Source organism: Neoarius graeffei, chromosome 28, assembly GCF_027579695.1.
Source record: "Neoarius graeffei isolate fNeoGra1 chromosome 28, fNeoGra1.pri, whole genome shotgun sequence".
Taxonomy (NCBI): domain Eukaryota; kingdom Metazoa; phylum Chordata; class Actinopteri; order Siluriformes; family Ariidae; genus Neoarius; species Neoarius graeffei.
In genome coordinates this window covers 13922746-13944282 of record NC_083596.1, presented here as the reverse complement: position 1 = coordinate 13944282, position 21537 = coordinate 13922746, and the positions used below count along the sequence as shown (strand labels likewise).

Here is a 21537-nt window from a genome sequence, read left to right as displayed (position 1 = left end):
TGAGCCCATTTTGTGATTTCCAATACAGAAGCATGCCTGTATGTGATGCAGTGCCGTCTAAGGGCCCGAAGATCACGGGCACCCAGTATGGTTTTCCGGCCTTGACCCTTACGCACAGAGATTCTTACAGATTCTCTGAATCTTTTGATGATATTATGCACTGTAGATGATGATATGTTCAAACTCTTTGCAATTTTACACTGTCGAACTCCTTTCTGATATTGCTCCACTATTTGTCGGTGCAGAATTAGGGGGATTGGTGATCCTCTTCCCATCTTTACTTCTGAGAGCCGCTGCCACTCCAAGATGCTCTTTTTATACCCAGTCATGTTAATGACCTATTGCCAATTGACCTAATGAATTGCAATTTGGTCCTCCAGCTGTTCCTTTTTTGTACCTTTAACTTTTCCAGCCTCTTATTGCCCCTGTCCCAACTTTTTTGAGATGTGTTGCTGTCATGAAATTTCAAATGAGCCAATATTTGGCATGAAATTTCAAAATGTCTCACTTTCGACATTTGATATGTTGTCTATGTTCTATTGTGAATACAATATCAGTTTTTGAGATTTGTAAATTCTTGCATTCTGTTTTTATTTACAATTTGTTCCTTGTCCCAACTTTTTTGGAATTGGGGTTGTAGTTGCTTTGTATATCCACCATCATGGCGGACACTCATGACGTAGCACATTTTGATCACATGGTTGCAAGTCATCTATAGGAATTTCTTTGGATGTCTTTAAGACTTTTGAATAGAGGGTTTCCCTATCAGAACGAGCTCCATGTACCACTGTAGGAACCAGAGAACCCGTGAAGAACCTGCAACCCCCAAGCTCATAGTATTTCTCATTATGTTGTGTCCGTTTCTAAGGCTTTAGGCTCCTCCCCCTCCTCCTCCTTCATCACGGGAATCCAAATAATTCCACAACATGCATCTTGGCAACTTGCGTAATTGCTCGCTGTCAGCTCTTTCTAATTGATCACAATTTGCAGCTTTACCACACACACACCCTCCCTATGAAGGCTCCTCGAGCCCTTTCAGCTCTGGTATAAACCTCAGAGTGGATTGCGGAGCAGCTCATTGTCCGTTTGTTTGTCCTTTTGTTCTCTGCGGCCTGTATTCACGCGCACGGTAAAACTACAGTACAGCTGTATGCAAATGAAGGTGGCACGAGGCGCACATGGCTTGCGAGGAGCCACTGGCCAATCACAGCGCTTCAAGGCATTGTTCCCCTTAGCAACAAGACACCGGCAAGACATCAAATTGCGGCGCGTGTGGAATGTCATGTTGTAGGCTGTGAATAACTATATATACGTACATATAACTAACCTTTTGTTTCAGTTTCGTAATTTCGTCACATTAATGTACATCATACAGCATTGCTCTGAAATACATTTCTGACACAAAACCATATTTTTTATTTATTTATTTTTCTCATAGCCTACGCTAGCAGTTATAGCTAGCATAGGCTATAGATTCCGTTTAAGCCTATCTATGACGCCATGTTGTTTTTGTGTATCAGTAATGTAAACAGTTAGCATTTGCTTTCGTTCACATTAATATTTATTTATTTAAATATAAAATGAAGCAGAAAGATTTCAAACTCGCTTCCTGACCTGCTACTGTTTTAATTTCATGCTCAGGGTATGATGAGCTAGCTCTCGAAAACCAAATCAAGGTACAAAAACAAAAAAACAAAAGTTCTTCAAGAGGATATCTTCAAAATGGTTGTGTATGAAGTTGAAATAGAAATGATTTACAGAGTTATAGTTGTGTAACTGTTATTTAGATGACAGTACAAAATGTAAAAAGAAAAAAAGAAAGAAAATTCAAGGACTATGATGTTTAGTTCATAGCGTGATGCAAAAATATGAAATATTTCCAGAGTTTAGTTACATTTGTTTTTAGGTGAGTTGGAGAAAGGAAGAAAAAAGATGGCGGCTGTAGAGTCTTGACCAGTCTAGTGATCTAATCTAACGTGTTTAAGGTGTTTTAGAAGTACACAAGCCTATTCGTTTTCTGGAAAGCATTTTAATGTAACTAACACACACACACACACACACACACACACACACACACACACACACACACAGACAGGGTGCTGTGCAAAAGTCTTATAGGCACCCTCATTTTTTTTAACAAACTTTGTCCTAGATTTTTATTTTATGACTCCTGAATTATTGAGTCAGAAAAACAGATTTCCGAGCATTAATTTTGCAAAAATGAAATGCTAATTAATTAAATGTTACAGGAAAATGTTTATAAGCAGTAAAGAAAGCAACATATTTTAAATAATATTGGCTGGCTTTTTTTCATGGTATATCAGATATATTCCATTCAGCTAGCATGATGTTGAACAAGCCGAAGATGAGTAGCTGAATGGAATATATCTGATATACCACAAAAAAGCCAGACATTATTATTATTATTATTATTATTATTATTATACATACACATTTATTTTGCAGGGGCATCACTGGGGGGTCCTGGGGTGCCCGTGACACCCCCCCCCCCCCCCCTTGTCAGACCATACATTTTTTCAATAGCCGCATAAGAATATAGAAATGCGCCCACTGTAATTTTTCTAACATTTTTTTTAAACTAGATTATCACCTCAGCCTCATTAGGGTTTCTATAACCTTGTATGGACTTTCTGTGGTTTGGGCGTGAAAACCCAGTTCTCTACAAGCGCAACACGGTTGCACTAGAAAGCATGGTCAAGCGGCCAGTGTAGCTGCAGTCTTTTTAGTTGCGAATTACGAGCATATCCTCTTGTGTTAATAATTCCCCATGTCAAAACAAGCGAAACTTTCCTCCTTCTTTTGATGTGAAGAGAGGTCAGCAATTTATTATATATATTTTTCCATCAAAGTTGCATTTTGTGGCTTCTAAGCTAAGTTTTAGTGCCGTTTCTAGAACACAACATCAAGAAAACGTGGAAGAAACAGCAATAATGGAAGAGCCGGTTTCTAAGCTACCTAAAACTAGCAATGGTAATTATTTTTTGTTACATAATGTACCTGTACTCAGGCTGCCAGTCAGTGTGTGACCCCCTCCTTTGAAAAATCCTAGCTACGCCGCTGTTTCGGGTGTTCAACGCATCTTTCTCTTCCAAAATTCTCTCAAAATCTTCCGTATTTAACGAAGCAAACCTGGCGGCCATGTTCGTTTACAAATTGTCACAGTCGCTCGCTAGCCGCTAGTGTGGAAGTTTTACGTCTCTGATGTGTGACAGCATGTTGTCTTGACAACCATGCAATATCGTAAACCATATTCGACGCTCGTTCTCCGTTGGGTAAAGAAAGTGAAGTAATACACGTAGGATAAGCGATACGCTAACAATATTGCATGCTATCAATCCAAATGAGTGAAACCCGCTAAAAGGGAATAGAACACGTGTTTTTATTCCATCCAAAAAGTATCCTGTACGTATAATAATACATAATACACGACTTTTCATACAAAAAAAAAACCCAACATAACAAATATGTCCAATTTTCTCCAGAAGAACTGCTGCAGATTCTCCAAGATACTCAGAAAAACTTCACAGCTCATTTCCTGTACCTGAGATGACTGATGCATTTTTAAACAGCAAAGGGTCGTTCCACTTTGTTTAGTTTTGTTTATTTACTGTTTTTTTTATAGTGGCTCTTTTTCTATTTAGAAATGTTTCATTTCATTATTTCGAAGGCGTCTTTGCTGTCATTGCTTTGTATGTGTCTAAGACTTTTACACAGGCTTTTATATGTTAATAAATGAAAAATGAAAACAGAGTGAACTGTATTGAGCCATCTGCAAGATACCAGATACCAAGCCCAGTGATCTGCAGCCCAGGCGTTTAACGGACAGGATTTGTGTGTTATCAATCTGTTGTTTGCAGTCTGGCTTCCCCTGAGGCAGTCGAGAGCTACAGACATTCTTTCAAAAACCACTGAGCAGGGCAGAAAGAAAATCAGTTCAATTAAAAAATATATAGAGAAAATAATCTTCTCTGCAAGCTACTGAATAATGTTTATTATTCTGTGATGTATGCCTTTGTGTGCTATATGGCCTGTGTATGTGTGTGTATGTGTTAAAGCCATAAAGCATTTTTGTTCAGTTGCTTCTCACTTAATCTAAAAAGCCTCGTCTTTCCTAAAGTGCATAGGACTAACCTTCTTTTTGCGACTCATTATAATGAGAGCATTTTGTCAGTTTTGCTCAATTATAGAAATCACATCCGTCTGCTCATTAAGTTAATATTGAAAGGGCGCATTATCTTGACTCTGTGTGTGTGTGTGTGTGTGTGTGTGTGTAAGTGTGAGTGTGTGTCAGCCCCCGGTGCAGTTTTCCAGCTTTATGCAAATCCAGGTCGTGGAGGTCAGGGTGCGCGCGTGGCATGCGGCTTCGAAGGCACACGCACAGCCTTCCAATTCCAACAAAGGCGAAAAAAGTGAAAGAATGGGGAGCGGGAGTCGACACACAAACACACACACGCTCCGCACATCGCTTACGCTCTCTTACCCGTCTTTTTGTTTCCTGATTTCCCCCAGAGGCCAAAAAAGTAGGGGGAAAAATCCAATAACAATCAGCGTTCCCTCGAGACGACAGACTGGTTGGGGGAAAATCTGCATGTAACGGCTGCAGGAAGAGAGAACGCGCTTACCATGGATGAAGGAAGGAGGTGTCGGGGTCAATGGGCAGCAACTGATAGAAGACGGAGGGAGGAAAGGGGAATCAAGCGAAAACATGTGTGTTCATCCCTGAAATGCAACCTTGCCTACATGGCTTTTCTTCTAAAACAAAACAAAAAACCAGCAACATTTTTTTTTCTGTCTTGTTTTTGAAGCCATCCCAGTTTTGAAAGTCTTTGCATTAGAGTTCCTGGATGTACCAGTCCGAAGACACACTAAAAATTATTGTACAAATCTACTGTTAGGGAAAAAAATATATAAGCTTGTCATCCACTGTGAGAATGAGGTGAAGTGCTGTGACGTTGTGGCTCCTTGGATATAAAAAGTGGTGTTAAAATTTACACTCACAATATTCTCAGCTTTATTTATTATTATTAGGCTGCTAATGATATTTGGATTAAAAATGAAAGCGATCTGACAAATATGCCTATATATTAAATAAAGGAAAAAGATATATAAATAGTACTATAATAACAAAACGACAAAATAGTTGACAATTTATTGATATATAATTTTATGATTTATGATTTCTAGAAAGATACAAAACAGCAGATTATATAAGAGACACTTTTTCAGACAAAAACATCATGAAGCCTGATGAGTTTTGCTGCAAAAGTGCGACAAAGTGTTCAGAAGAACCGTGTCTGGTTCTGTAAGACGCTCAGTAAAATTTTAAGGATCATCACACTAAATACTGACTTTGTTTCATTTATTACTGTTCGCTGCTATTTACAGGATTTTTTTTATTGTAGAAACATTTATTTTTTTGAAGACATCTTTGCTTCACAGCACTTCTTGACGTGTGCTTAAGACTTTTGCAAATATATTGCAATTATGTTCTATTTCATTACATTTTAGGGACATGTTTAGCTCCACTTAAATAAGGGTCAGTGCAAATCAATAAAATAAAATAATTACACATTATAAACTTTAGGGCGGCACGGTGGTGTAGTGGTTAGCGCTGTCGCCTCACAGCAAGAAGGTCCGGGTTCGAGCCCCGTGGCCGGCGAGGGCCTTTCTGTGTGGAGTTTGCATGTTCTCCCCGTGTCCGCGTGGGTTTCCTCCGGGTGCTCCGGTTTCCCCCACAGTCCAAAGACATGCAGGTTAGGTTTAGAGGTGACTCTAAATTGACCGTAGGTGTGAATGTGAGTGTGAATGGTTGTCTGTGTCTATGTGTCAGCCCTGTGATGACCTGGCGACTTGTCCAGGGTGTACCCCGCCTTTCGCCCGTAGTCAGCTGGGATAGGCTCCAGCTTGCCTGCGACCCTGTAGAACAGGATAAAGCGGCTGGAGATAATGAGATGAGATGAGATTATAAACTTTATCTTATAAAAAAAAGAAATTCTAGGATGACCTGTAGGACCTTTTGCCAAAATATTATTCCATCCCTCCATTGGGCGACTGTGAACCCATCAGCCTTCATTATGAAGATTTTTTGTCTGAAAAGTGTCTTACATAATATGCTGTTTTGTACTTAAATCTCATCTCATCATCATCATCTCTAGCCGCTTTATCCTTCTACAGGGTCGCAGGCAAGCTGGAGCCTATCCCAGCTGACTACGGGCGAAAGGCGGGGTACACCCTGGACAAGTCGCCAGGTCATCACAGGGCTGACACATAGACACAGACAACCATTCACACTCACACCTACGGTCAATTTAGAGTCACCAGTTAACCTAACCTGCATGTCTTTGGACTGTGGGGGAAACCGGAGCACCCGGAGGAAACCCACGCGGACACGGGGAGAACATGCAAACTCCGCACAGAAAGGCCCTCGCCGGCCCCGGGGCTCGAACCCAGGACCTTCTTGCTGTGAGGCGACAGCGCTAACCACTACACCACCGTGCCGCCCTGTACTTAAATCATAAAATTATATACAGTATATTCCCAGTAAATTGTCAACTATTTTATAGTTTTATTATTATAGTACTATTTATATCTTTTTATTTAGCCCAGTGGAGGGATGGAATAGTAACCTTAAGTTTTCACTGATATGGATTAGATTAGATTAGATTAGATTAGATTAGATTAGATTAGATTAGATTAGATTATGATAAGGCATAACCAGGCAACTGATATGAATCATCGAACAGAATTATTTAGAGGATAATTTTGTTTGATGTATGCTCATTGATTCAAGTCTATAGGAAAAGAACACTCCTCCCACAAGCAATACCGTTCATCATGCTGAAGCTACTGCCCATCGATCTCACACCATGTTTTTTTGTCGACGCACTTGAGAAGCGTCGCGATGCGCAAGCTGATCGAACATTCACTAATGGTGGGCGGAGCCGGGAGTGCGTGACTGCCTTTTCCGCCAGATTGCGGACGTGTGATGAAAATGGTTCATTTCGGTGACAATAAGCTGACAGACCTCTGCCATTGTCCGGATCAGACGCTTGGGGTTGGGGGTGAGATTAGATGGCGCGCTCTGAGGAATTCTCTAACGGTTCTGTGCCCTGGTCACGATCTCATTCTCACTCACTTTAACAAGATTTGAATTGAAATTCTACAATTTAAAAAACATTTCCCTGTCCCAACCTTGTTAATTCATGCATTTTTAGATTGAATATATTTATTGAATTATAATTACATGTTAGGAGATTACTACAGCAAGGATTTTCATTTAGCTTATACTGGTCTAAAATTGCCATTTGATATATTTTATTATGTTACATAAGTTATGCTATACACACACACACACACACACACACACACGTGTGTGTGTGTGTGTGTGTGTGTGTGTGTGTGTGTGTGTGTGTGTGTGTGTGTATTTATTTCATTTACTATTAGTAGTTGTGGTGATTATTATTATCATTGGCTTTTTAGTTTTTTATTATTATTATTATTATTATTATTATTATTATTATTATTATTATTAACACCTAGTATAGTTATATTGACTTAGGAGTATACTTATTAAAGATTATTAAAGCTTAAAGGTTTATAACATAAACACTTCCCTGGTTCCCTGGAGTTTTTGTTCTGCCTTTTTTTTTTTTTTACTGGGTCTTAATGGCAAGTTTTGGGTTTGTTTGTTTGTTTGTTTGTTTGTTTGTTTCAAATTTGGCTAATATATTTTCCATCCAAATTAAACTTGTTCACATGCCAGTTCTTTGTATCCTTGCACTTTCAAGAAGTAATTGAATTGCAATTGAATTATATAAAAACAATCTAATTAAGTAATATTGTTTATTCTAGTCTGACTGATTTAAGTAGTTAATATTCATATTAACTGCTAATATGCAATATTAAAATTGCTATTTATTTTTGGGCTATTTACTGCACACACACACATTCCTGTGTGAAGATAAATGGATGCAGGGACTCGGCACGTGGACGCTGAATGGATTCCCAGAGGGGAGCGTTGAATAGAAAAGTTGTATAATCTTGGAGTGTGGCAGGGTGGCAGGGCCTCATCTACATAACGGTGAGGGACCGTCAAGGACGGGGCAAGTGGTCGGGGGTGGAGTGGTGTGTGTGTGTGTGTGGCGGGAGGAATCTGAGAAGGAGGGGAAGGAAAAGGAGGGAGGGGTGAAGCTGACATCTGCCGCTCCTCTTCTCTGAGACCCCAGGGTGGATCATGTTGCCAGGTCCTGCTATTGACGTCTGGATTGCAGCCATCTGCGTCCTAACTGACGCACAATACGCGCCTGGTGCCTTTAAAAAGGGCGAGACGGCGAGCATCAGTTCAGAAAAGGGGACTGCAACTTGCATGCAACAACAACAGCAACAACAATAATAATAAAAAAGAAATTGGACACAGAGCAACTGGAGATCAGCCGCGACCATGCCGAAGGGTTTCCTGATAAAACGCTCTAAAAAGGCTGGAGCAGTGTCCTACAGACTCAGAGTGCAGGATGAAGACGAGGCAATTCCACATGCCCTCCCGAGTCCAGGACTTCACTCTTTCTGCGCTACAACTCTTCCCTCAGTCCTTGCTGAAAGGACAGTGTGTTTGGGAGGCCTGCCTGAATCACTGTGCGCTCCTGCGCTCAGCCCGACTCGTCCAGACGGAGACGGGTACATGAACCAATACCCATTACCACACCACAGAGATCATGATGATGACTCTGCTGCTTCATTAAGTCGACCTGAGCTTTTCCTCGAGCCAGTTCTGGGCGGTTTTGCGGTCAACGGATCTCCAGTGTCGCCGTCTCTGCCTGAAACGAGCACCAAAGTCGACTCCATGAAACGACCCGCAGCAGCACCATCAAACTCCAAAAGCAGCCAATCCAAAAAGCGCAAAGAGAGAAAAGCGGTTAGCCAAGACGACGTGACCACGTCTCCAGTTCTGGGGCTCCGCATTAAACAAGATCCTGTGGAAGACTCGAAGCAAGGTCCGAGCAGCCATCTAGGGGAGTTCATCTGCCAGCTGTGTAAAGAGAGATACTCAGACCCGCTCACTCTGGCGCACCATAAGTGTTCGCGGATTGTGCGCATCGAGTATCGCTGCACCGAGTGCGACAAAACATTCAGCTGCCCGGCGAACCTGGCGTCTCACCGGCGCTGGCACAAACCTAAAGGAGAAGAAAATCAATCCAATGTGCTGAGCGCAACAAGCCAATCCGAGCACTCCGACTCAGGCTCTGAGGATGAAGCGCTGTTCAGTTGCACCCATTGCGCCAAAAAGTTCCGGAGACAGGCGTACTTGAGGAAACATCTCGCTCTTCATGAGAGGAAAGCTGCAGGTTTGAGGCACGAGCTCAGCCTCGCAGGTCTGTCTGAGTCTGGCGTCCTGGTGAAGGAAGAGGTTCCGGAATTCTCTTGGAAACTTCCGACTAAAACACCCGACGTGTTTCCGTGTCGGTTCTGTGGAGAGAGTTTCTTCTCCTCTCCTGGGCTGATGAGGCACATCAACAAACATCATCCAACAGAAAGCAAGCAAATGATTTTACTCACACACAACATCTAAGATCTAACAGCTCAGACTGTGCCTGAATCCAAAACTCTTTAAAAATTTCCTTTTACTAATCTTTATTATTACTACAGGATTTAACTTGACACTCCTGGAAAAATAAGGACACCTGAACACATAAAAAAAGTTGTAGTTTATAGATGATTTTTGAAATCAGGTGAATCTAGATTTACCTATGTGAATTAAGAGTAGATCTGAGTAGTCTAGTGGAATGTTTAATTTACTTCCTATACACGACTCCTTCGTGGTGAAGTGGTAAAGTTTTGGACTTCAAAGCAGAAGGTCCCGAGTTCGATTCACAGCAACGACGGGACAAAGTGTGTGTGTTGAGGGAGCAAATTAAATTTGTAAGTATATAAGTGTAATTTTGAGTAGAGAGGTATAAAAGGATAGACGATATAAAGGGTGAGTGAGAAACGAGAGCAGAAGGTGAATGGAAAGTTGTTATCGAAGTGTTCTCACTCTTTTATGAACCCCCTATTATATCCAAGCGCCCTTTTCTTCATGAGTCCCCTCAAAAAAAATTAAAACTAAATAAAAAATTCCCTTTTAAGAACGTCAACTTAATTCACCTAGGTAAATCCAGATTCACCTGATTTCAAAAATCACCTGTAACATAAGCATAATGTACATTTGTAGTTTTGGATAAAGTTGTATTTATTAATTTATTCATACATCATTTATTTATTTATTGGTTTATTTATTACATGTATTTATTTCATGCTGCAATTTGTTATTGTTGTGCGTGTTGTTGTTTTTTTTATGTTTAATCTTGGTGTACTTTATTTTTATTTTTTTACATTTCCTTGGATACTTAAAATGAATCAGGTTGAAATTTTTTTTAAACAAATTAATTATACTTTTCTAAGCAATAAAATGACAGCCTATTCACCAAGAAGTCGCACTGTGTGTTATCGTCAAACATTAATTTATGAAGAATTTTAACTGTTAACAATTTTTGCTACAATTCAATTAAGCCATAAGTTATCATTGGAGAGGAACAATACTGCAGATGTTCATTTCACAAATGTGAATTATGAATTATAATGTTTGCATAATTATCCTCTATTCTATCCACATTCGCTGGATATGACCAATCGCACGCTCTGATTGGCTACTCTACTACTAGGCTATCAGCTCATGTACCGTGAGTAGAGAAAAACAAAATGGCGGAGCGTGTTGCTGAACCAACCGAGGACGAAATAAAAACTGTACTAGGAAACAAAAAAAAAATACAAAAAAAGAGACAAAATATGGAATAAAAGTATTTGATGGTAAGAATGTATCTTTTTTATTTTTCAAGAATTATTATTATCGCATTTTTCACAGATTGCTACTGTCATTTCGCCGGTTTGTTTACATTCTACGCGAACATGATTTTGTCGGACGTTTTGTATAAAGTTTTTATTTATTGAATTTGCAAAAAATAAACATTTCTCAAAATCCAGTGAATGTGGATAGAATAAAACAGTTATTCCACTCAATCTCGTCATACATGGCTTATAGCCGACTCGACGCTATGTGCCTTTGTCGGCTATCAGCTCATGTACGACTCGATTTCGTGGAATAACTGTTAAATATATCTTCAAATATACTAAAAGAGAAGCTTAGAGACCAATCTTTTATATTAAAAATAGGTCAAATTCTTGGTTTAAAAAGACCAAAAGTGATCCAGACAGTAAAGCATTAAGGCATGAGTTTGATGAACTCTAGGTCGCTCCTGTTACCTTCAACTGACTATCAAGCTTGAGTCATTACCAAATTTTCTTTTTCAAAGCATTTCATGGTAAAAGCAAGCAAGCAAGCAAAAAAAAAAAACTGTTGTCATTACAGTATGTGCACTATACGTATGATGGCCTACTGTATATGTATATACACTCAAAAAAGGGATCCCTTTGTTTGTGGCTAAGGTGGAACCCAGACTTTTTATCTCATCTCATTATCTCTAGCCGCTTTATCCTGTTCTACAGTGTCGCAGGCAAGCTGGAGCCTATCCCAGCTGACTACGGGTGAAAGGCGGGGTACACCCTGGACAAGTCGCCAGGTCATCACAGGGCTGACACATAGACACAGACAACCATTCACACTCACACCTACGGTCAATTTAGAGTCACCAGTTAACCTAACCTGCATGTCTTTGGACTGTGGGGGAAACTGGAGCACCCGGAGGAAACCCACACGGACGGAACATGCAAACTCCACACAGAAAGGCCCTTGCCGGCCACGGGGCTCGAACCCGGACCTTCTTGCTGTGAGGCAACAGCGCTAACCACTACACCACCGTGCCGCCCCAGACTTTTTATAGTCCAAAATCTTAAAGCAATAGATCATGAGACTTTATTAACCTGATTAAAAGCTTTCCAGCTCTTCTGTGGGGTTTAATAAGAGGAAAAATCACTCCATTTTTGAACAGACTGAAAATCAGTGTGTGAGTGCAGGTGGAATGCCTTGTTGTCCCACGCATATGTGTTTTTGTTTTAGACCCGTGTGTCATATTCTGATATTTATTCCAGTGCTCCAAAAGAGAAAAAAAAATCCACGGTGACAAATAAACTAAAGGCAATCATTGTCATAGTACATATCTTGAAAATAAAATTAGGCAAGGCAAGGCAAGGCAAGGCAAGGCAAGTTTATTTATATAGCACATTTCATACACAATGGCAGTTCAATGTGCTTTACAGAAGCAAAAACAAAAACAGTAAACAATAGAGAAATAAAATTACATAAAATAATTTTATTTTTATTCTAAAACAATTAATTAAAAGAATTAAAAGAAAATAATAAGAATTAAACAATAGTAGAAATAAAATAATAAAATGCCAAAAAGAAAAAAAGGAGAAAAAGAAAAAGAAACCAGCGGAATAAAATAGAATAAAATTAAAGTAAATTTAAAACATGCAGAGAAAGTAAAGATTATAAAAAATGTAAAAATATTAATTATTTAACAGAAAGCATCTGAAAACAGCTTGGTCTTTAACCTAGATTTGAAGCTGCCAACAGCAGGAGCATTTTTAACGTCCTCTGGCAGTTGGTTCCATAGCTGTACTGCATAGTAGCTAAAAGCTGCTTCACCACACTTTGTTTTAACAACTGGTTTTAATAGTAAATTTTTCTGTTTTGATCTGGTAGATCTGATTGGGTTAGGCCGCTGCAACATATCAGAGAGGTAATTGGGCCCTGTACCATTTAGAGATTTGTACACCAGCAGCAATGCTTTAAAGTCAATTCTGTAGCTTACTGGAAGCCAGTGAAGGGACCTTAGAATTGGAGTAATGTGCTCTGTTCTTTTTGTTCGTGTGAGAACCCTAGCCGCTGCATTTTGAACCAGCTGAAGTCGTTTGATGGTCTTTTTTGGCAAGCCTGTGAAAAGGCCATTGCAGTAATCAACCCTACTAGAGATGAAGGCATGTATTAGTTTTTCCAGATCATTTTTTGACATAAGTCCTCTTAGTTTGGAAATGTTTTTTAGGTGAATTATGCAATTAGTAAACAATAATGCAAATCTGCCTCAAGGAAAGCAACTCCTTCTTCTTTCACTGTTCCATTGCAGAGACTCAAAGAGGTGATATTACTGAAAAACAACAATGCTCTTGAAAACTAAAGGCTTCTTTAGGCCTCTCCAAGTCAACTACTGCCACGTCTGGTTCTGGTGTGAATTGTCTGCATGCATGTGGCACCAGAATGGAGCAGTAGAGCAACACTGAGATCTATGATAGGGTCATTCCCTATCATATGGTTCACTAGAGAGTACAGATATTACAGCATGCTGTGATGAGAATGGCACATCTGTAATGATAACAGAGGCGTAGCTGGGGGGTCCTGGGGTGCCCGTGACCCCCCCTTTGTCGGACCGTACATTTTTTCAATAGCTGCATAAGAATATTAGAAAAGCGCCCACTGTAATTTTTCTAACATTTTTTTTTTAATTAGATTGTCACCTCAGCCTCATCAGAGTTTCAATAACCTTGTATGGACTTCCTGTGGTTTGGGCGCAAAAACCCAGTTCTGCACAAGCGCAACACGATCGCACTAGAAAGCATGGTCAAGCTGCCAGTATAGCTGCAGTCTTTTTAGTTGCGAATTACTGTACAAGTCCTCTTGTGTTAATAATTCGCCATGTCAAAACAAGCGGAACTTTCCTCCTTCTTTCGACGTGAAGAGAGGCCAGCAATTTATTATATGTTTTTTTCCATCAAAGTTGCATTTTGTGGCTTCGAAGCTAAGTTTTAGTGCCGTTTCTAGAACACAACATCAAGAAAATGTGGAAGAAACAGCAATAATGAAAGAGCCGGTTTCTAAGCTGCCTAAAACTAGCAATGGTAATTATTTTTTGTTACATATTTTTCAGTCGGGACTGGCGATGATGAACATACACTATGGCAATGCGATTGACATTGACAAGATCGCTGACATCTTTGCCATTCGTCATCCATGACGCCTTTTACTTAGAAACATTTTGGCCGATGAGCAGTAAGACAACAAGAATAGAAAGAGCTGCATCGGTTGACTAGGGTAAGATGTCAAGCTGCTATCCGTACACTGCCGGATAAAGCTGATTTGGCCTAATCATTGTCCGACATCTCAGCAGCTCGCAACATGAGATGGAAGAATGATGCGAAGACCGCATTATTTTCTCAAATGTATTCAATGTATTTTTTCATTTACAAACCTGCAGGGTATGTACGGGTACTCAGGCTGCCAGTTAGTGTGTGACCCCCCACCCTTTGAAAAATCCTAGCTACGCCCCTGGATAATGTTGAATGGTGTACACAATGTGCTTTAGCGGTTGTAGTTTGGAACCGCTAAATAAAAAAAAAATAGGTACCCTACAGTATGAGTACATGTGGCTACTGCTTATAAATAAAATTGTTTTCTGATACAATGTCCATACCAGGGGTGATTTCTCAGAGACAACAAGGGAAGCCGAGCTTCCCCTAAAATTCTCTCCCCAAACTGCGGCATCTATGACGTTGAATTCTCATTAAAACAATAACTTGCATAACATAATATATGCCCAAGATTGTATTTACGTTCATAACTATCCTGTAACTTATTTGAGTGATGTCTGACGAACTTGTAGTTCGCTATTGCCGCTTTTCCACTACAAACGCGGCTGAGTCGGGCTGAGCCGTGCCGTGCTGAGTCGGGCTGAGCGGGGCTGTTGGAGTTGCATTTCGACTACAAGCGCGCTGAACCGTGCTGGCTGGAAGTGGGTGGACACATTGGGTGGAGTTAGCGAAAGTGGGTGGACGTCACGTGATGTCGTTAAGCAGCGCAAACAGTGACATCAGTGAGCTTTTAAGCGGTAGTCTCATGACCCGAATAGTAAACAATAAACATAGAGGACATGGAGTCGTTAGTGTTGCTGGTCTTGGTGCTGTGGCTTGTTGTCACCGACAACGCCAACAGATACTGGCAAGAGCGTATAGATGAGGCGAGGCGCATAAGGCTTCATAATTCTCGTAATTCTTCTCCTTCCGGGTTTACAGTGTTTACAGATCCCAGCGTGCTCGCGGGGCGTGTGTGGGCATGTGAGGACACTCCTCCTCACCAATCAGTGCACAGGGGAGTGTCTGCTCACGCCCCCAGCCTCACTCGGCACGGTTTGGCTCGCTTCAGCCGCACTCCAAAACGGTGCGAGTTTTAGGGGCTAAGCAGGGCTGAAGCGAGCTGAGTCGTGCTGTTTTTTGGTAGTCGAAACGCGAGCCGTGTCGGGCTGAAGTGAGCTGAAGCGAGCTGAAAAAGGGTAGTGGAAAAGGGCCATATGAGAATCACCTTTGCTGCCAGGCTGTAACCAGCGTTGCCAGATACTGCTGACGTTTTCCAGCCAAAATATGTTCAAAACCCGCCAAAATCCACTTAAAACCGCCCAATCTGGCAACACTGGCTGTAACCTTTCTTATTTCAATGGGCTCTATGGCTGGCAGCCGGGTATCCATTGCAGTCTATGAGACGGCTCTGAACAGCCAATTTCGGCTAGTTGTTATTGGTTAAAATCGACAAAATCGTCACTTCCAGGGAAGCCGGGTTTCTCTGGGACTAAACGAGACAGTGGGAGGGGCAAGAAGCCGGGCTGATGAAGGATTATTGGAGGTAGTGTTTGAAAGACATGAGGAGGGTGGGCTCTGTACTTCGGCGTCGACGAGGAACACGGAAGCATGATCAGTCAGTCCCTAGCAGATGTCGAGAAAGTGCAGTCGTGTGCCAAAGTGCTGTCCGAATTTCTTTTCATATAAACGTTTCTTCTCATTGATGTCTCTGTACATTACTCTGTAAATAAATGTAAATATTACTCGTTGTGCTCCGTTAACTTTCATCCATTCTATCAGTTTGATCATTCGCGAATTCACTCGTTTATTTCATTTGTAGTTCAATCTGGTTGTACGCTAGCTTGAGCCTTATTGGGATCTGCAGTGCTAGCTGCTAACAGAAATTGGTAAAGTCTCTGGAAAGCACAACCAGCTGGTATGACAGGGTCACAGACCATTTTCTGGAAAAGGAGCGGAGGGCAGAATTTGTGATTAAATAGTGTTCATGTTCATGAATCTGAAGTGTGTATATTGTTCAGTAATGTTAAGAGAATGGTGGGCTCTGTGTTATAGGTTATACCTGGGTATAATATTCAAGGTTCTGTGTGTTGCATAGCCTACCTGGTTATGAATTTCCAGATTGTGTTGCAGAAGATGTTCAAGGATGTGTTGCACAGCTGGGTGTTGTGTTAAAGACACTGTGTTGCATATCAGGGTATGATGTTCAAGGCTCTTCGTTGAATAGCCAGTGATTTTTGGATGTTTGATATTTTTGATTAAGGATATGAGGCACTAGCCTGGCAAGCCAGACTATAACATGAAATGTACAAGCAAAAATACTTTCTGCCACTAGGTAGGGTTGTCTAGTTCACTATGCTAATGGGGCACACCTTTCTATGCTTTGATATCCGGCCTACAGGTTTTACGATGAATGCGTAAAATGGGCTTCCCCTGTTTTAAAAACCAGCAGCCGCCACTGGTCCATACAGTAAATATAACGTATATACTAGTGCTGTCAAAAATGTCACGTTATTAACGCGTTAACTTGACTCAATTTTAACGGCAATAATTTTTTTATTGCGAGATTAATGCTCTGTGACATGATGTAGGTTTTTCATAAGCTTTTGAAACTGCCAGGAACTTGGAACATAGACTTTGCTTAGAAAACCGATAGCAGCTAGACTGTAATGCCACGCCCCGCACAGCCAGAGTCCTCTGCCCCCCCAAAGAACCAGCGCGGGCAGGGCGCGCTAGTAGAGATGGGATTTATGGCTCTTTGATGGGATCCGCATCTTTGTGATCCGTTCTTTGAAAAGAGCCGTTCAAAAGACTGGCTCATTTGGCTCTTTTTAAATATTTATTCAGTTTTAAGAAGACAGCGTCTAAAGAAGCCAGATCCCTCTGAACTGTAAACTCAATGCTATCCCAGAAATCCTTCCTGTAATATGCAAATTTGGCCGCCTCTGATTGGACAGCGCGACGCATCAACAGGCAGAAAGTGTAAAAGTACAAAATGTGTTAAGTGAGCTGAAACAGTAAAGATCAGATTCAATGCAATATTTATCAACGAACAACTTAAAGTTAATATAATAGTGTACTTTATATTATAATCAAGCATGTCAAGCCTACCATCACTGTGTAACCTGTCTCTCTGAGTTGTAGACTAACTCAAGCAGTAGATCACTTCACTTATGGTTCTTTTGCCAGCCCCGGTGTTCGGCTTAGGTTTCACTTTGCAGTGGCTGTATCAAGACGTGTTATGCTTTGCAATACAAAGCAAGCCCATTCACGTTTTTATGCTGATAAAAGAATTACAATGGTTTTTCATGTGACAAAAATGTGCGATTAAATTGCGATTAATCGCGAGTTAACTATGACAGTCGCGACATTAATCGTGATTAAATATTTTAATCGCTTGACAGCACTAGTATATACATGTTATCAATGATACTCTCCTCATCTCTTGCAAGCATCACCAAGCTGTGAGCAGCATCAGGGCTTTGTTCAAAATACAGTGCTGTGAACTATATCTATTTTCAAAATAGTAAGAAAGCACTTGTTCATGAATTGTCTTAGCTAAATATCTGCCAAAACGCTAAAAAAAGAACAACTTACCGTACAAAACCTTTTCATTTGACCTTTCAGAAGAACCAAACAAAAACTGTGATAATCAAAAGGTAAATTTTCTTAAAAATAAACACCACTTACTTGACATTGAATCAGTAGCCTTGGTGAACCACGAGGTGAATTTTGTTTGTCTTTTTATCTGCCGATTATCTTCCGATACTACGAAGTTACGTATAACGAGGTTTCTCTTATTTTGTTTCTAGTTCTGATTAGTTCCGAAGTTAATCAAGAAATAGAACGGGTAATCAAACGTGATCAGGTTAAGTGCTGATTGGTTACAAAGTTTTGCTATTGTTACAATCATTCTTATATTCGTATACTCATTCTTGTGTACGTTTGATATCGCAAGATCACGATTTGCCGTTCTGGTGATTGTAATGCTTATGCGCATACGCATTGCGGTATCGTTAGACTCATTCTTACATTCTTACAGCACGATGATAACGCGAGATCAACTGTTCATATCGCGAGATCATGATTCACCGTTCTGGTGACTGTAATGCTTATGCGCATGCGCTATTGTGATCCTTATGCGCATGTGCATGGGCAGTGCACGATTGTTACACTCTTACATTCTTACAGCACGATGACATAGTGGCTACGGCCTCTATATGAGGCCGTAGCCACAATAAATAAACTAAACACATGTTCACACTCGGGGCGGCACGGTGGTGTAGTGGTTAGCGCTGTCACCTCACAGCAAGAAGGTCCGGGTTCGAGCCCCGTAGCCAACGAGGGCCTTTCTGTGCGGAGTTTGCATGTTCTCCCCGTGTCTGCGTGGGTTTCCTCCGGGTGCTCCGGTTTCCCCCACAGTCCAAAGACATGCAGGTTAGGTTAACTGGTGACTCTAAATTGACCGTAGGTGTGAATGTGAGTGTGAATGGTTGTCTGTGTCTATGTGTCAGCCCTGTGATGACCTGGCGACTTGTCCAGGGTGTACCCCGCCTTTCGCCCGTAGTCAGCTGGGATAGGCTCCAGCTTGTCTGCGACCCTGTAGAACAGGATAAAGCGGCTAGAGATAATGAGATGAGATGAGATGAGATGTTCACACTCAGGTTCAACCAACCGCACACAAAACTACATTTTTACAAAATGGAAATGGTGCTTCAGCCTGACCTGTTTAAGCAAAGAGCTGCGAGAGATCTAATAGAGGTGAAGAAGAAGCTGAAATAGGCTTTTAACTAATGATAAAGGTTGAAGTGATGTAAAATTCAAAAAGAATTGTGGGAAAAAAATGACAGACATTTTGGAGTCGCTATATTAAAGAAGAATTTGCTCTATGTTCACATCTGGGGGGGAAACACTCCGTGGAGTGAGCTAACCTCATAAAGCAGGCTAATTTCAACAAGCCAGGATAACTTTCCAGTTCCATAAATGAGGCCCCCTTTGTTACTATGGCAACACGTGCTTTTGGACAAACCTGTTCCGTGTCAGGCCAAATGTGAAGCTTAGTTAAGATTTGACGAATACAATTGGACAAGACCTGTGACGTCACAAAGCATGACATTCCGTGGGGCGAGGAGTGTTCTGCCACTGTTTTCTTTCTTTCTTTCTTTCTTTCTTTCTTTCTTTCTTTCTTTCTTTCTTTCTTTCTTTCTTTCTTTTTCTCTCTCTCTCTCTCTCTCTCTGGCAAAATTGTCTTCAATTACTCTGACTGCATAAATTCAACGAGAATGCAGTAAACACTTTCACATGAACAGTCATGGCGTGCCCATTTATTAGTTATTTAGTTGTTTAATACATAAATACTTGAAGAGGTTAATTAAATTACTGATGTCTGTAGTGTTCCTTTTTTAAATAGTTATAATATCTTTGTATTCTTCAGAGACTTTCATTTATAATTCCTGCTTGGACGATGTAAAAACTACAGATCTTTCTTGCTCTTCCATTCTTCCATATAATAATAATAATAATAATAATAATTCGAGACGCTATCTGATTTTGAATAAGTGCTCATATCAGTAGTTCTATTGGAAAACTATGCTTTATTAAATGGACACACATACAGTACCAGTCAAAAGTTTGTACACCCCTACTTATTCATAGGTTTTTCTGTATTTTAACTACATTGTAGAACAATACTGAAGACATCACAACTATGAAATAACATCTGGAATATATATGAAATTATGTGGTAAATTTAAAAAAAGCATTTAAAAAGCGAAGTATGTTTCATATTTTAGATTAATCAAGGTAGCCACTGTTTACCTTGATGATGCTTTGCACACTATTGGTGTTATCTTAACCAACTTCATGAGGTAGTCACCTCGAATGCTTTTCAATTAACAGGTGTGCCTCGTCAAAAGTTAATTAGTGGACGAGTATTTTGCCTTCTTAATGCGTTTGAGATCAAATAGTAAATAGTAAATAATAAAAATACAGTAAATAGCCCTATTCTACCGGTACACCACAGCTGTAGTAATCCATATTATATCAAGAACCGCTCAACTAAGTAAAGAGAAACGACATCCATCATTACTTTAAGACACAACGTGTCTTTTAATTAATACAAATAAAGAAAAACATTGAATTAGATGGCGTGTCCAAAATTTTGACCGGTACTGGCCGTAGGGAACTCGTTGCCCCTAATGCAATTTTATATGAGCCTTCTGCACAAATAAACAGCAAGTTACAGTGGAGAAAATGGTTGGAAAGATTGATCGGTAATCAATGAGCCGTTCATTACTGTATATTTCCATAGCAATAGCATCTGCAATTTCTTCCAATCAGCTCCCATTTTATTAGGCATTATGTAAGAATGGATCTTAAAGCCCTTAACTCTATCAGCTCAACCTGTCCATGTCAACTCCACGTAGAAGTAGGAAAAAGATGGAAAAAGAAGAAGATGTAAGGATCATTATCAAATTTTACTTCAGCCTAAAACCAAAACTGATTTTAATTAATGTCCCTGGTCGTACTGTAACTCATTCCTAAGTATCAGTCACGTTAAAAACCCCACCTACGGTAGTTCCTTTTCATAAAAAACAAAATAAGAATAAGCTATTTAATGATTTTAACCGTTCAGTAGAATATGATAACATGGTATGTTACAGCTTGGGTATGTCTTAGTCTAGATAAATAGACATACATAACAAAATGCAAATCATAAACATCAGTGCTGGTTGTCCATCCATTATCTCTAGCCGCTTTATCCTGTTCTACAGAGTCACAGGCAAGCTGGAGCCTATCCCAGCTGACTACAGGCGAAAGGCGGGGTACACCCTGGACAAGTCGCCAGGTCATCACAGAGTTGACACATAGACACAGACAACCATTCACACTCACATTCACACCTACGGTCAATTTAGAGTCACCAGTTAACCTAACCTGCATGTCTTTGGACTGTGGGGGAAACCGGAGCACCCGGAGGAAACCCACGTGGACACGGGGAGAACATGCAAACTCCACACAGAAAGGCCCTCGCTGGCCACGGGGCTCGAACCCAGAACCGTCTTGCTGTGAGGCGACAGTGCTAACCACTACACCACCATGCCGCCCATGCTGGTTGTCTCATCTCATCTCATTCTCTCTAGCCGCTTTATCCTGTTCTACAGGGTCGCAGGCAAGCTGGAGCCTATCCCAGCTGACTACGGGCGAAAGGCGGGGTACACCCTGGACAAGTCGCCAGGTCATCACAGGGCTGACACATAGACACAGACAACCATTCAGACTCATGAAGCATTGCAGAAGGTTCTTAGGGTTTTCAAATGGACAAATAAGCAAATATCAGGGTTTTACAGCTACAGCAAATCATTTTTCAGTTTATGACATTGCCTTCATAAATATGGCCTG

At 40.6% G+C, this 21537-nt stretch overlaps 1 protein-coding gene across 1 annotated transcript; it reads left to right on the top strand.

Moving 5' to 3' along the window:
* Positions 1-8461: 8461 nt before the first annotated feature.
* Positions 8462-9586, top strand: LOC132875666 (insulinoma-associated protein 1b-like). The gene has a single exon (XM_060912613.1). The coding sequence runs from the start codon at positions 8462-8464 to the stop codon at positions 9584-9586; it is 1125 nt and encodes a 374-aa protein (XP_060768596.1).
* Positions 9587-21537: the final 11951 nt, after the last annotated feature.